The sequence below is a fragment of the Nicotiana tomentosiformis genome, chromosome 8, assembly GCF_000390325.3.
Source record: "Nicotiana tomentosiformis chromosome 8, ASM39032v3, whole genome shotgun sequence".
NCBI classification, from domain to species: domain Eukaryota; kingdom Viridiplantae; phylum Streptophyta; class Magnoliopsida; order Solanales; family Solanaceae; genus Nicotiana; species Nicotiana tomentosiformis.
In genome coordinates, this window is record NC_090819.1 from 95,716,042 (window position 1) to 95,733,161 (window position 17,120).

At 32.5% G+C, this 17,120-nt stretch overlaps 1 protein-coding gene across 1 annotated transcript; it reads left to right on the top strand.

The window, feature by feature from the left end:
- The first annotated feature begins 9,704 nt into the window (after positions 1–9,704).
- Positions 9,705–14,280, top strand: LOC104111445 (calcineurin B-like protein 10). The gene is made up of 9 exons (XM_009621148.4): positions 9,705–9,863; positions 9,945–10,128; positions 10,217–10,299; positions 10,555–10,614; positions 11,325–11,433; positions 11,529–11,581; positions 12,827–12,907; positions 12,989–13,101; positions 13,776–14,280. The coding sequence occupies exons 1-9, from the start codon at positions 9,840–9,842 to the stop codon at positions 13,849–13,851; spliced, it is 783 nt and encodes a 260-aa protein (XP_009619443.1). The 5' UTR covers positions 9,705–9,839; the 3' UTR covers positions 13,852–14,280.
- Positions 14,281–17,120: the final 2,840 nt, after the last annotated feature.

Here is a 17,120-nt window from a genome sequence, read left to right on the forward strand (position 1 = left end):
GAAGAGTTGGGGGAGTTTGTTCTTCGCGATCGCGAATGGTTTTCCGCGATCGCGAAGAGCAATTTTGGGGCTGAAAATTTTTGTGCTTCACGATCGCGAAGAGTAAATGCCTGGACAGAAGATATATTTTGAGGTTTCGACCATTTTAACATATTTGGAGCTATGGAGCTCGGATTAAAGCGATTTTTGAGGCGATTTTCACCATATGGATTGGGGTAAGTGATTCTAACTCGGTTTTGGTTAAATTACACGAATCTATTATTGTTTTTATCAACAAATTAGTATTTTGGGTTGAAAATAGCAGACAATTTTATAGACTTTAATTGAGGATTTGAAGGCCGAGTTGTGGTCGGATTTGAGTAATTTTGGTATGGTTGGACTCGTAGCTGAATGGGGGTTCGGATTTTGTGAGTTTTATCAGATTTTGAGACGTGGGCCCCATGGGTAATTTTTGGGGCGTAATTTCGGATTTTTAGAAAATATTAGTAATTTGATATGAAATTAATTCCTATAATTTTTGTGAGCTGAATCAAATTAATTGTGACTAGATTCGAGCCATTTGGAAGTTGATACGCGCAGAATGGAATTTTTGGAGCATTGCTTAGCTTGCTCGATATTGGATATGGCTTGTTCGAGGTAAGTAACTCTTCTAATCTTGGAGCTGAGGGTATGAACCCTAAATATATGTATTATGTAAATCGTTGGGAGGTGACGCGCATTCTAGGTGACGGGCGTGTGGGCATGCACTATAGAAATTGTGACATAATTATTTCTGTAGAATTTTGTAGTTAAATAATCTTGGCATTTTCCATATAGTTTTATGTGTTAAAGAAATTGAGCTGAAAAGCATATTAAAAATTATGTTGAGGCTATGTGCCAGTATTATTGGGACCCACGGAGATCATATTGTTGTGAATTATTTATTTAAATTGAAAATTCATACTCAATCATATTCATTTCATTGCATATCATAACTCAGTCTCTGTTGTTATTTATTGATACATCATATCATCATTTTTGGGCTATTCTCATGACATTGTGAGCCCATGAGAGAGAGACTGGAGAGATTGATGACTGAGGGAGGCCGAGAGCCTGATTGTGAGGATATTTTTGGGATCGGATTGCACGCCGCAACAGACCATGTTGGCTTTATATATATTATTATTACTATTATATGGATCGGGGATGCCCGTCTGCAGCAGGCCTTATTGGCTTATTATGGCACGTGAGTTGTCCGTGCGAATTCTGATATGATATTATAGTACGTGAGTTGTCCGTGCAGCACGTGAGTTGTCCGTGCAGTACGTGAGTTGTCCGTACAGCACGTGAGTTGTCCATGCAGCACGTGAGTTGTCCGTGCAGCACGTGAGTTGTCCATGCAGCAAGTGAGTTGTCCGTGCAGATTATAGTGCTTGGACTGAAGGAGCCCCTCCAGAGTCTGTACACACCCCAGTGAGCGCAAGTACCTACTGAGTGCGAGTGCCGAGTGCTGAGTGACTGGGAGGCATGAGAGATGGTGAGGTATGCCCGAGGGGCTGTTTACGAGTGATTGTGAGGTATGCCCGAGGGGCTGTTTACGAGTGATTGTGAGGTAAGCCCGAGGGGCTGCTTATGATTTTATCACTGAGTTGCATCGCATTGGCATGCACACATGACATACAGGCATAGAGATGTATTTTCCCCATGATGTACAACATCACATTATTCATAATTTCTAACACATTTTGACAGATGGGAATAGTGATGCATTTGTTTTTACACAGGTTATCTGGAAGGAAAATAAAACATCTCATTTATTATTGAAAGGATTTTTGAGAAAAATTATTATTTTCAAACTTGTTCATTTTTTTGACAACTTCGACAAACGATTTGGGTTTTCACTGATATACTTGAAAGGAAGAACTAGTATTTTTGAAATCATGATTTGGCTGAGCATTTTATCTCTGAGTTACTTCTGGTATTATTTGCTTTATGTTGTTATGAACTATTGTGGACTAGTGGTTTTGGACCCGACCTTGGTAGAAGCTCGTCACTACTTTCAACCTAAGGTTAGGTTTGTTACTTACTCAGTACATGGGGTCGGTTGTACTGATACTACACTTCTGCACATTGCGTGCAGATGTTGGTTGTTGTGCTCGATGGTTACGGGATTTGAAGATGTACATGTGTTCCTGTTGTAGCTGCCTCTTGTTCACGGTAGCCTTAGATTTATAAAAGCTCTGTTTATATATTATTCAAACAGACTATGTAATTATTTTATTTCCGCTTTGTATACTCTATTCTTAGAAGCTCATGATTTGTACTACCAGTTATTGGAGAATGTATAAGATTAAGATCTTTATTCACTTAAATTACTTCAATAATTGTTATTGAAATTGGATAATTGAAAGTTGGGTTAGGTGCCATCACGACTAGTTGAATTTTGGGTCGTGACAAAATGTCTACATTAATTAAATACTATTTTACAATAAGTAATTAGTACTTAAAAAAATACCGGGAGTTGTCATTGGTTTAAATGAATACCAAAAGAAAGATGAATAATTAATGACTACTCACTTAGAATATATTTTATCTTCTAATATTTTATCTCATTTGTATTTTTAACTATTTGACGCTTAATACTATATCATAACCGATTTATATGATGAATTTCGAAAGAAATGACTTGGATTTTTCGCAGATTAGTTAAATCAAAGACTTTTCTGGTTGATTAATTTAAGGAATTAATTATTTATTTTTAATGTTAAAGAGAATAATTTATTTTTGTTTATTCAAATCTTATTATTAGCTCATCCCAAGTTTTAAATATTTAACCGTAATTATAATTTTTATCCAATAAGAATGCTATGTTCAGAATAATAAAAAAACTGCTATGATACATCATTTTTGGATTATTATGTTAGTACAACTATTAGTGTTATTGAATCTTACGAACACTTCTCTTTCTTTTTTGAATCCTTAAAATTAAAATATTTTTTTAGTTAAGCTAGATACTTGAATTTTTAAAAAATTAGAATCGATGAACTTTTGAGATTACTACGTCTATGATCGCTAGATATTTGTTCTTGATCCCAAGTATGATTTAATAACAAAAAATTTAGTTGATATCAAAATTGAAAATATATATTAAAAAAAATTAAATGACTATGTTGTTAGTTAAAAAACAATACTCGTAAACCTTGAAAAAGGACTCCTAAAACCGGGGGGGGGGGGGGGAGGAAAATACGGGCTACTAAACCAAGAAAAGGAAAATTAGGACAACTAAACCTAAACTTTTATAGCAAAAAAATATTCGTAAACCTAATATAAAAAGAATACTCGTGAAGTGCTTGGAATTCAATACCATATATCTAGATAGAGTTTATATGAAGGACTCCAATTAAATAATATAATTCTCTAGATCAAAGTCGTAAGTATTAGAAAAATTATTCCTAAATATTAGGGAAATAATTAAATGACTATTCAGATAATTTAGGAAAATAAATTAAATTACTATTTTGTGTAACGTGAAAGCTAGTTTTAAAGGGTAAAAAAGATGAACGGCATCTCACTAGGGGTGTTCATGGTTCGGTTTGGATCGGTTTTTCCCTAAAAAGAAACCAGACTAAGTAAGTCGGTTCTTAAAATGTTGGAACCAAACCAAACCAATTAAGTTGGTTTTGTAGGGATTCGATTTTTGTCGGTTTTTCGGTTATTTATCGATTTTTTCTTAAATATGAGATATACACTACCAAACAAATATTCCGGCGACTACATTTTCAACGTAACACTATCAAATCAATTGCTCTTTGAGAAATCTATCATTTACCATAATATATTGATGATAATTGAATCAAATAGTTATGAATAGTTTAAGTACTCAATTAAAAATCGATTATTTTTAACATGAAATAATTCTTGTACTTAGCAAAAGCAAACTACCAATCAAACTAAAATATAAAGGCAGAGAATTAGATTATTGTAATAGCAAAGAACTAAACTTAAAATACAAATCATTAATATGTACCATAACATTTTAGAAACTTTATATAAAAATATACATATATATAGGTGTAATAATAAATTTAAATAGCTACTTCTATAATCGGTTAGGTTCGGGTTTTTTTCGGAAATATTTTGATTAAAACCAAAACCAAACCAAATTTGATCGATTTTTAAAATTCAAAACCAAAATCAAACCAAACCCAAAAAGTATCGGTTTATTTTTGTCGGTTTGGTTCGATTTTTCGGATTTTTATGAACACCCTACATCTCGCTAAGGACCTTCGTGCTTTTAATATAGTATAGGTAGATATATAGATAGATAAAGATATATAGATATAGATAGATAGATTAACAACTTAATTCGTATAAACTTTTTAAAAATTATATAAATATTATATTAAATTTTGTATTTGAGTTATAAAATTTAATCTAAGAAAGTGAAGGTGAATTAATTAATGAATAGCAATTTAATTAATTTGACTCTTAATATTATACATAATTAATCTCTTATTTTTTGATTTTTTTCGTTGTCGATTCTCTTCTCAAGGGCACAAGTTGTGTAACCTATTATGTCAATTTGAAAAATAAATTTTGATAAATTAGTAAAAGAATATCTCATGTTCTTTCTCTTATTACTACTTTTTTAGTGTTCACCAAGTTGTAGCAAATATTAATTTATATTTAAATTCAATAGCTAAATTATTTCTTTAAAAAATAATTCTATATTGGATAAATTATATTATGCTGCAAAATAAAATTATAATTACCGTTAATATATTAAACTTTAGTTGAGCTAGACATTTAAGATTTTAAAGTCTAGTTTACAATATTCCACTTATAACTTTCCTAGAATTGACCTTTTCATTAAAAAAGATAAGACTCCATTTCCTTTTAAATAGAAGTCACGTTGGAGGTAAAGAATGCTCAGGCAATCTAATTTTTCAAAAGGTAAAAGTCTTTTATTTTATTGTGAAATGTAAAAGTTAATCCAAGAGAATAGTAAGTAATTGAGTCGGAATGTTAAAAGAAGTTTATATAAGGGAAATATTTAATTGAAAACTATTTACATAGTTAAATAAGAAAAGAATTAATAAGTAAAATTTTAGTTATTTTAAAGTCCTAAATATTAGGAATTTAATTCAAATGACAATTCTATCTAACATAAAATTTATTTTTAAAGAATAAAAAAAACGAACGATATTTCGTTAAAGACCTTAGTTTAATACTTCTCATGTTTGTGTAATACTGCCCCGTGTATTAAGAAAATGGAAGTTACAAATCACTCTATCTGTGGTCTCGGAGAAATGTGAACCTCTTTTTCAAATTTCAACTCTCATCTCAAAAATTGGACGAGTAAACTAATCATCATTATTTAATATGAGGTGAGATCATTTAATGGAACCATTTTGCTAGCATAAACAAACTAAATTGATCTTTGGTGGAATCTCAAACAACATGGATTACATTAGTTAATGGAGTGGGGGAGACAATAAAGATTTCGGTTTAAACCGAAATCGTACCGAATCAAATTAAGAAATATCGAACCGAAATATTTTAGTACGATATTTGGTGTACACAATTGATAAATCGAATACTGAAATACTCAACCGAAATTCTAAAATACCGAACCGAAATACTGAATGATCATTCTACTTCAAAAAAAAACCAAATGCCCTATAAATTAATACTCTAATTACGCATTATTAATTCATAAAGCGACCCCATAAGCTCTTCCTTGGACGATGAGATTCTTGAAGCTGACAAAGACAGCAAAACAATAAAATTAATTACATAGATCACAGTACTAATCCCAAATTATATACGGTTGGTCCTAGCATCTCACAACTTGTAACTCACATGACATAAAATAATATTGTTAATATATAGTTAACTTTATATGATTGTCGTTTAGAGTAAAGTTAACTTTTGATATCTATTCAACCAAAGATTTATAGATTTATAGGCTTTGACTGTGAAATATCATTATACATGTGTAGAAATGGGGGAAAAAAAGTATTGGCATTCTTAGATTAGAAAAATGGTATACCTAAACTTCCCTTTTTGGTAATTTTGTATTGTTTAATCTAGTTCCAATTGCAGATAAAAGTAGAAGTTATCTTTTGTCACGTTTACTTTCAGAAATAAGAATTCGCGGGTTTTTCCTTTTCTTCATACGATTTAGTATTTACCATCCACGTTTTCTATTGTTTCGTTTGCCGTAGTACATTTCTGCAAAAACTTATTCTTTCTCTATCGGGAAAATGGCTAGCTTTGCTCCTAAATTATTCGAAATGATATAATTTTGTCCTTTGCTTCATCTTTTACACAAAAGATGCCCTTTTAGCCAAGTAATTCAAAATATTCTTCCTCACTAACGATTGTTCCATCTCAAATTAATTTTACCCCTGAACTATTCGAAATTGGATAATCTTGTTTCTATTTCCTGAGTTGCTCAGTAATCAAATCAGCTAAAACTAATCCTGAGTTCTCTGCGGGATAGATCCTGGACTCAAAAATTAGATTATATTTGCGGCTACGGATATTTTTAGACTAGACTTGTGCATGATCATTTCTACTCTTTATAATAGTTGTTCCTTAGATGAGAACAGTAGATACTATTTTCATTCCATATTATCTATCTTTTGCAGTTTTTTGCTTTGTAGTATATTTAATTCATAGCCTTAATCGTAATAAGATTTATCTAAATTATTATTTATTTCTCCTCAAATGTCTCAGATTAATCGGAACAAAAAGTAGATCCGAGAAAAATAATCTTCTTCTTCTTAATATTAATGGTAAGAGTTTTTTCCAAAAAGCAAAAATCCAACGATTAGCCTTGCATGAACTAGGAAAAGATGGAACTCAACTTCACACTGGTTAGCAAAACCCGTTTTTGAAACATATTCAATTTATCAAAACAATTGATATTTGAAAACTATTAAGTATAAAAAAAAACTTTAACAAAGTGGATCATAAAGTCACAACCCACAACCAATATTCTATTCCGAGATTAATTTTTATACACTAAACTAATTGTGTAAAAGAATTTTATGATGTCACCTAATACAATAACTATCATAATAAGTGAAATTAATTATTTGAGAAAATGACAGATAACTTGTCAAAACCGATTAATTTTGTTTTTGCACTGGATGTATATATATTAAATATCTATGCTTTTACTTAGAGGCTATTGTAATCTTTTTCAACACATGACATTGTAATCAACAACATCATTTTAACGTCACCCAACCACAAAATAAAGAAAGAAAGTTACACGTAATCAAGAGTTAAAGATAAATTTTGCGTGTCTACGGTCCACACACAACCACTTCAACTTATCTTAGCTTATGTCCCTAATAATTGTTACTTGCTCCGTAATTTTTACTTGTCCATTATTCTAAAAATTTTATTTTTACTTGTCACTTTTAACATATCAAGAGAAAATATATTTTTTTTCCTGTTATGCCCATAGTATTAATTACTCATTTTAAATTATTTTTCAAATCTATTAAAAATATGCATCAATTAATATGAATATCATGGTAAATTATGCACTTCATTTATTATTTTTTGATGAGTGTGCAAAATGCATAGTGGATAAGTAAAAATTAACGGACGAAGTATTTGTTAATTCGCCAAATGATTGACTAATTTAATATTGTATGCTAAGATAAGAGTTTAAATTAGAATAAAAGAGTTTTCAAAAGATAAAAGTGCCACTTGTCACTTATTCTTAAGTTTGAAGCTCTATTACGTTTACATGCTCCTTCCACTTATGTTGTTGAATAACTTAGACGACATAATTTCGTGAAATATATAATAACATTATCATATTTGTCTATTTGTGCGACTCTATGTTGCAAGATATCACCAAAGTCATTCTTATATACTGAGAAATTACAAAGTCATTCTTATATACTGAGAAATTACAAAGTCATTCTTATATACTGAGAAATTACAACAACAATAACAAACTCAGTTTAATTTTATAAGTGATGTCTCGAAAAGATAAAGTGTACGCAGACCTTATCCCAACCTTAAAAGGACGATAAGTGCTCAACCTGACAAAGTTAGACTATGTCTTAAACATAAGGGATAATTTTGGCTAAATCTATGTATTACTAATGCAAGTATTAGATATACAACATATTTGGTATTATCCTATGTATAACTAATACACAACAAACCATGGTATTAGTAATACCAAGGCTATTAATGCATACATTAGTAAGGTTAAAGACAAAATTGTCCTTAAAGTCCGTTAAAGCTTAATATGGAGGGTATTTTTGTAAGCAACTAATTTTCCTAAAATAATGCATTTTAATTTTTAATACACCACACCAAACAGTTTATAAGAAACAATTCCTTGCATAACTAATACTTGTATTATTAATCTGTGCATTACTAATACACCTTATTCAACACTATTCTTATACACCCTAACAAACGACCCCTATAAATCCTATTCTCGAAGAGCTTAACTTATACTATGCATTATACTATTAGTATTTATTCATTATAACATATTTACTTCATATATTATAAAGTTATGAAATTAATTTAGCATACTTAAACAGTTCGTTGTTTTAAGTTATGAAATTACGAAGAGAAAAGTAATTGACTGTACAAAAGTTATGAAATTGGAAAATGAGAATAAACAATATAAGACGAGGAGGAAAAAATATAGGGAAAAGGGCCAAATATATCCCTCTACTTTCGGATATTATCTACATTTAACCTTTGTATACTATTCGGCCAAACTTATCCTTACCGTTATATCCGGCCAAATTTACCCCTACCATTAGTAAAATTTTAAAAATTACCCATTAATTTGTTAAGTAATCCAAAATCTCCCAGTTTCCTTTTATTTAAATCACTTGTTGTCTTGTTCTTCTTGCTCCACTTTTCAGAAATTACTATTGATGTGAATGCTAAAGGTACTGAACTATACAAATTATTTATGGGTATTTTAAATTACCAATGCGCCCACTTCTATTCTTGTAATAATGAGTTTGGAATTGGTTTAAAATTTTATTTATTTTTCAATCACATATACACCGTCGAATTCAATGGGTCTATTAATTGTGTATTATATGCCGCTGATCATCATGTATGTACATGTATATTCGAATATATTTTGTTATTGTCTGGTTAGTATAGAGTTCGATCGACTAACTCAAGAAGAGTGCACAATGCGTAGACATTTGATTAAAGCAAAGTTAAATCCGACAATGTAAAGTCTCTAAGAAATTTCAACTTCTATCACTCATACTTGCAAAGTCTTCCTCCCTTTGGAGCAACGAATTCATTAAAGTTGGGATGTTGTAAATATTTTTAAAATTTATACAAGTTATCTAATTTAGATTCTTCAATTTCCTATACTTTATTTACTAACCGTTATATTATTTTGATATTTCTTTCTCTTATTTTTTGTTCCAATTAAGAAAGCAAGTAAATGTCAATTATTTCGAAAATAATAAATGAATAAGAATAAGTGACTTAATTAAAATAATTTGGGAGATTTTAGGACACCTAACAGACTAAAAGGTAATTTTTAAAAGTTTGTTGATGATAAGAATAAATTTGGCCGAATAGTATAACGATTGAAATAAATTTAGGCGGATAGTATAATAGAGGTTAAATATAAACAATATTCGAAAGTAAAAGAAGCATTTTGGCCCTTTTTCCAAAATTATAAATAGACATCGTGTTCAATCCTTTCAAGACAATCTTCCGCATACCACATAAAAACACACACCTTTTTCTCTCTCCTCTCTGTCTTCTCTCTCTCATTGGTAATCTGGACCAGCTGGTACGAGGAAGCAATTAAGGGAGAAATGTGATAAAAATCAATGGATTCAACCCGCGATTCTCTGGTAATTCAACAAACTCAATCTTCCCTTTTTGTTTTATATATAAATTTCTGGGTATTTATTGATCTGTTATGATTTCTTCAGAGTTCGAGTTCATTAACAATCTCAGAGAAAATATGTGCTGCATTTTTCCCAATAATAGCACTCATTGAAGCTCTAATCTACGCTGCTTCTGGTTGCTTGGAATGTCAGCATTTGTACCGTCCCAACAAGAAGAAGTTGGGTTATGATTATACGGACCTTGCTCGTCTTGCCACCGAATCTCGATGTATTTCATATTCCCCTTTTCCTTTTTCTTTTCTTCTTTTTGCTGAAAATTTGATTTTTTGTTATCATTGTGAAATTTGATTTTGCAGTTAATGTAAATGAAGTGGAAGCACTATACGAGTTGTTTAAAAAGTTGAGTTGTTCTATCATTGATGATGGTTTGATACATAAGGTGAGTGTGTTTCCTTTTTTCCTTTGCTTTTGTTGTTATTACTCCTTTATTACTTGATTTGAGACCTCCTTTATCTCAATTGATAGTTTGGGATAACAATGTTCTTTATTCCTTCTTTAAATATCAGTTCTGCTAAGTTTTTAGGTCTTTGAGTGGCCTTTCCCCTTTCCTTTTTTACTTTTTTTTTCTAACTGAAGTATATGCAGAAGTTTGAAAATATCGTTATGTTGTTTTAATCTTTTGCTTTCTTTTCAGGAAGAGCTTCAGCTAGCATTATTTCAAACTCCATATGGTGAGAATCTCTTTTTGGACCGGGTAAATGCTCTAAAACTTCTGTTCCTACTTCATCTCATGTTCTCTCTTGGAAAATCTCTCTCCTTTACCATAATAATAATGATAATGCAAGCACATTATATGTGGCTAATGTTAGAATTGAATTTCCTAAAAATACCACTTTAGGTGCACTTTGATGCTTCAGCTGAAAAAGACAGGTTACTGTTGTTGTTACAAACTGGCTATCTGCGGTCATGGATCAGTAAATCTGGATGCATCGGATTGATTATACTTTTCCTGACCACAAGCTGATGCCAAATAAACTGATAACTTGATGTTTGTAGTGTATTTTATTCACTCTGTAAATTTCAGTCGAACTCATTTGCATTCCTCATTATGTTGAACAGGTATCATTGTATGATTCTGCAGACAAACCCTAAACCTAGTGCTACATAAGACAATCATTCCGACCTTTTAGCAACCTTATTTGTTCCATCTGAATTTTGTCTTTACTCTAAATAAGTCAAGCAACTGTGTGTTAATTTTTGTGGTTCTTTAAGTGTAGTATCTTGTTCAAACTATATTGAGGACCCGCTCCTTTCTAGCGGTTGACATACAAATTGGAGAGAGCTTAAAAGTGAAGAAAGGGTTATAAGAAATCTGCCTTGCATCAACTTTGGCTGACCTTATTTCTTTATCAAGAAATGGTCTCTAGTTTCATGTTAATGAGCTTTCCAGTTCCTTTTCTGCAGGTTTTTGATCTTTTTGATGAAAAGCAGAATGGAGTCATTGGGTTTGAGGAATTTATCCATGCACTTAATATCTTCCATCCCTATGCTCCAATAGAAGACAAAATAGACTGTAAGGGGTGCAAGGCGTTCTCTTAGTTAATAGTAACTCAAGTCATCTGATGCTTGTAACTCATTGTAATCACTTTTTTTTTGGTTCTCTTGCAGTTGCCTTTAGGTTGTATGATTTACGACAAACTGGGTTCATTGAGCGAGAAGAAGTGAGTAAACAAGTTTGAAATTCTTTTTTAATTTACTCCAAAAATGTGATAGTACCAGATGCTTTTAAAATAACTACCTTCGAATTAAGTCTCGCAATAACTGATAACCTGCACTCTTTAGTGTTTAAGTTCTATTCAGAAATGCTGGGAATGTTTGGAATATAGATTTTTCTTCCATAATTGCACGCTATAAACTATATATGACTTCAACTAGTTGCCACCGATGTGAACCTTTAACTTATTAAAAGAAGAAATAAGTTGCCACCAATGTGAACCTAGAAAGTTGATTGGTTCTGAAACTGAAGCTAGAATATAGATCTGATGATGTCTCAAAAATTATTCTGGATGAAAAATGATTGATTTGTAAAGTCAGATGGGAATGTGATTGCAAGTGATTATTCATAACCTCAGAATAGATTATACATCTGAAAATATCAAACTATGGTTTTTTTCCCTTTAAGTGGGACAGAAGAGGGAGACCACACAAGGGTTCATATAGGATATTTACCATAAGTCAATTACTTCAACTTATTAAATGCTGTTATAGCTGATATATGAGAAGTACAAGTGTCGAAGTTGATAATATTTTGCCAGCAGTTAAGATGCTATGAGGACCAATTCTTGATAGCATTATATATTTAGAAAGTGCGTTGAACTTGCAAGCTTTCCTACACCTGCACCATCTGATGTGATCAATTCCATACCTGATAAATACTGATCCTAGACTTGATCAGAAGTCATCATTTATCCTTCTATTAAGCAAGAATGCCATCCTTTTTTCTTCAGTTGTTGAGTCAGTGCATTTGAAATAAAGACACTCAGTTTCATGCAGTACTAGTTAATATAAAGTACATATATGAATCATTGTTGTAGCTACTGAAAGTTTGTGCACATGTTGATGCAATAAAGGTTGCAATCCATAGATAGCGTTTGAGTTTACGGTAACTGAAATTGGGAATGTTTAGTCTAGGTTGTGAGTCCTTGGGTGGGGGAGAGAGAAGAGGCTGCTTCCAGAAAAGCGTGACCAATCTTTCGTTGAACTCCCTATGTATGCAACAACAACAACAACAACCCAGTATAATCCCACAAGTGGGGTTTGGAGAACTCCCTATGTATGCTTTCAATTATTTTAACTTTCAGCAGAATCTCCTTGCAGGTTCTGTATATTAAAGTTCACATCTAATTTAATTCTATAGTTCTATGTACTTTTATCAAAAGAATTGATCGGAAAGTTTCCTCATTTAGGTTAAGCAAATGGTAATTGCTATTTTGATGGAATCTGAAATGAAACTATCTGATGAACTGGTAGAGGAAATTATTGATAAGGTATGCTTTCGTCAAGGTGAATCTTTTCTCTGAACCTATGTCTGCAAAATCATAATATTTATGTCTCCATGTTTCTGACAGACATTTGCTGATGCTGATTCCGATGGGGATGGTAAGATTGATAAGAAGGACTGGCAAGACTTCGCTATTAGACACCCCTCATTGCTGAAGAACATGACCCTTCCCTATTTGAAGTATGTTTACTGTTCTTCTCTATCGTGGCGTCTGTGCTTTTATTATTGTTGATTCAATCTCCATGCAAACCACCGGATATTAGGTCTGAATTTGAGATCTTTACTAGTCTTGCTGTCTTTCTTTCTTCTCTCTTCGGTTTCTCTTTCACCATACTTGTTGTGCTAAGTAGGAAGGGAGGGGGGAAATAAAATGAAGGAGAAACTAAACCCCCAATGACCACTCAAAAAGAAAAAAAAAAACATTCTCATTTGGTTCGGAAGAGAATAATTGAAGGTCAATAGGGAAAAAAGATTCTGGCGTTTCGATCCCCAAATAAAAGAAGGAAGCTTGTGGTACCTACTCATTATCTCCTGAGCAGTCAAAAATTTCTGGACACAAGATATGAACATCCTTTATCTTTTGTATTCCTTTTCCTTTGTCTTTTGCCTTTGAACTCTATTCTGTTTGGTGGGTCATCTGATCGGTCAAATTCTCTCCTCTCACAGGAGGCCTTATTTTGTGGCCAAAATAAAATTGGCGTTGTTTTGCTTCATCTCTTTGGTAATAAATCAGAGAAGTAAAAATTTTTCCGTGTTCTCTTCCTACACGTTAATGCGCTTTCGTGAAAACCCTTGCATTTCCCAGTCAGAAGGAAACCTTCGCAAATATTGATTTCTTGTGCTTCATTTTACAGGGACATCACTACTGCATTCCCAAGTTTTGTTTTTCATACACAGGTTGAGGACTCGGAGAAAAGCCATTTGTTGTGACAAGTGGTGTACTAGATCATAGCGTTGCGATGTGATTGGAGCTGGGAATTCCTTTAATCTGGGTAAATACTTTCAGTCATTGCAAGAAATGTCCTCCATTATAGCAGGGGACATGCTGATCATCAAGTCTAAAGCAGCAGCCAGCGGCTTTTCTTCTGGTGAAATGGCCTAAGCTGCCATCGGCATCTCATTTATTTTCACAATCAATCTGTAAAATTTCTTGTATATGATGGTGTTTAAGAGTATTGATTAGTGAATCTTCAAATGTATTCCCCCCCAAACCTATGCAATCTAGTTAGAATATGCTGTGTACTTACCCCCACCCCACCCCACCATCAAAAGAAGAAAAAAAAAAACAATTTCCATGTATATATATTTTTGCCATTATTGTTTCTTTTGGTTATGAAATGCTGGTCTGTTCTTATTCTACACCACTGCTGTGTAGGAGATCTTGCTATTTTTCAATCAATTAGAAAGTATGTTCTTTAGTGTCAAGTGGCTGTTTCTTTATAGTCTTCACATGCTTACAGTTCAGAATCCTTCCTTTTCATGAATTGCCAGTTAGATGGCTTCTACGTGTGGTACAGTAATCTGACTGTCTGAGTCAGAACGTTCTATTCTTTTTAGAGTATTTATCTTTGACATGATCATTTGGTTGAGTTTTTTTAATGCCATTAGCTAAATGTACAATGAATGTAAATAAACTTTTAAAGAGTCACTGGTTCACAGACAAGATAAGATGGGAACATATAGCACAACATATTATAATAAGCATTAAGGGATTTTGTAATTCAGATCGAGTTAAAGATGTCAATCAGTATATGCCACCGAAAGCGTTTTCTGTAAATGTAATAAAACAAAATTAACAGGTACACTTGATTTTTAATATGTAAGAAAGACTTTTAAACAAAAATAAATTGTAAAATTCAGAACAATTAAAATATTAAGAGAGAATAGTAAAATAATTATATGAGAAAAATGTTATGAACTCTTTCATGACCCATATTGGTGAAATTTCAGTTTTCAACTTTTGTGTCTGAACTAATTATGGATCAACTAATGGCTACACTTATTAAAATTCTCTTTGCTTTTGCTAAAAGAAAAACAAAATCATGTTGTTAAAATATTCTGACTTCACTGGAGTTTTTTTGGCTCAGAAATAGATATTTAGAGACACATCCTTGCCTTCCCAGGAAGAAAGGTATGGGGTCTCCCTTACTTAAGCTCCGTTGTTTAATTCTTCTGGGAATTTTCGTCATTCATTTGATAATATTGACTTTGTACTTACTCTATCTAGTCAAATACATGGAACACCTTTGAAAACTTGTTGAACAGTATTATTCTATAATGGTGCTGTCCGGCCAACTTGCAGTTGCTGAAGCCCTCGGCAGGCAAAAGAGAACCAGACGAACTGAAGATCTTAATAGCCAGAGGAAAAGAAAGCAAAAGCGATTCCCGTTGCGGGCAAAATGGGAGTTGTCTAAATCGTGAAACGGGATTGTGGGAGAGCAATACAAGCGTCGTGCAACTAGGCGAAGCGGTCTGAATGCTGCACCCTAGATAGCGAAAGTCCAATAACCGCACCTCTATTAATCTACTAGATATCTGCTATCTCCCATGAGCATAGGTATTGAACAACTCTACCTACGAAGACTTGAGCAGATGAAAAGAAATCACCTAATATTTTTGTCTCTGCTAGAATTTGTACTGTCGTCTCTTATGATTTTCACTCACTTCATTGACTGCTAGACTAAAGTGTTGCTTGAATATAGTGTTATTCACAAGAATATTCTATGGTTCATATAAATGGATGGTTATGGCACTAATATTATGTGTCTTGTCTTTTTTTAAAAGATTTTAGACAGCAGGGTTCAAACCTTGTGATGTCAACAGATAGATTTCAATATGGTGGCCTTTAGGCAATGGAAGGCTACAAAATGTGGAGCATGATGAAGTTCATGAAAGGCACTGGTAAAAGCTCAGTATTAAGGGTAATTCGATAAGAAAGGAAAACAATTATCCAGAATATTAACTTATCATTTTGGAGGTTTCTTGTTTTATAAGGGGTCTGTCACGTCCCAAACTACCCCTAGACGTGACTGGCACTCAACGAACACCGCCCGCCTTTACTCTTGACCTTTTATATAATCATTGAGAGAAATACGAACAAGTTCAAACGTATTTAAAATTACTAAATACGAAATTATTATCCAACTAAAACCATAATCTATAAGCTAAATACCTACACGGTCCCTTAAACTTGGTCTCAATTTCTATTTAGACACTTTAACTAAGAGCAGTACCTATTAAACACTCCAACACAAGCAAAAGTATATCTTCTTTTTCTTTTTTTATTTGTTTTAAAATATTTCTTTTTCTCCACATATACAACAACCACCAACATTCACCGTGTAACCACCAGACTACCACCACTCTTCATCCATTACCGCCACCATTCACCATCATTCCCCAAAGATCGATCAGTCGCAAATATGTGACATCCTATTAAAAAAAATACACCATCTTCTTCCTCACCACATTCTACCACCACTCACCATTGTTCAAAGATAAAAGATTTTAAAGTTCGAATGCTAGAATTTGAGAATCTGAGACTCTTCAAAATTAACCTGCTTTATACCAGAAATCAGAGGCAAAACCACCACAATATTAAAGAAAATAGAGAGAAACCCAGCAACAAAAACCCACAATTTCACCTACTCAGAAATCAAAATGGATTCTTTATATCAAAATCAAGCAATTTCAAAAGTGAAGAGACATAATTTCGTGAATCACAACATACCCCACGAAATTGAAAAAAAAAACTTGGAAGCTCGAAAATAATACTGGCCGGCGAAGTCAAGCCAATCATTATTCCTCCAATAAGATCGATCAACTGGAATTGAAAAAAAAAAAATAGATTTATCTTCCAATATTTTCTCGTTTTCTCCTTAAAGAAAAAACAATCAAATGTTATCGACTTGCGGTAGTCTCACAACGATGGATATAGCAGGTTGTGGATTTTCTTGTTATTTTTGTTGGCCATAAAATTGGGTAGACATTTAAGATGGAATGCAGAAGAAATGGAGGACTTTAGAAATTGGGGGAATAATAAGTAAAGTAGAATCTTAACATATGGTACTTTTATTGGGTGATGAAAGGTGGAGAGAGATAAGGAAAGTAGACGGGGTGAGGGGATGTTGCTTGGGAGGAAAAATAATCTTTGTCTGTTTTTAGTTTTTAGTGTTTTCTTTTGCTGACATGTCATTTTC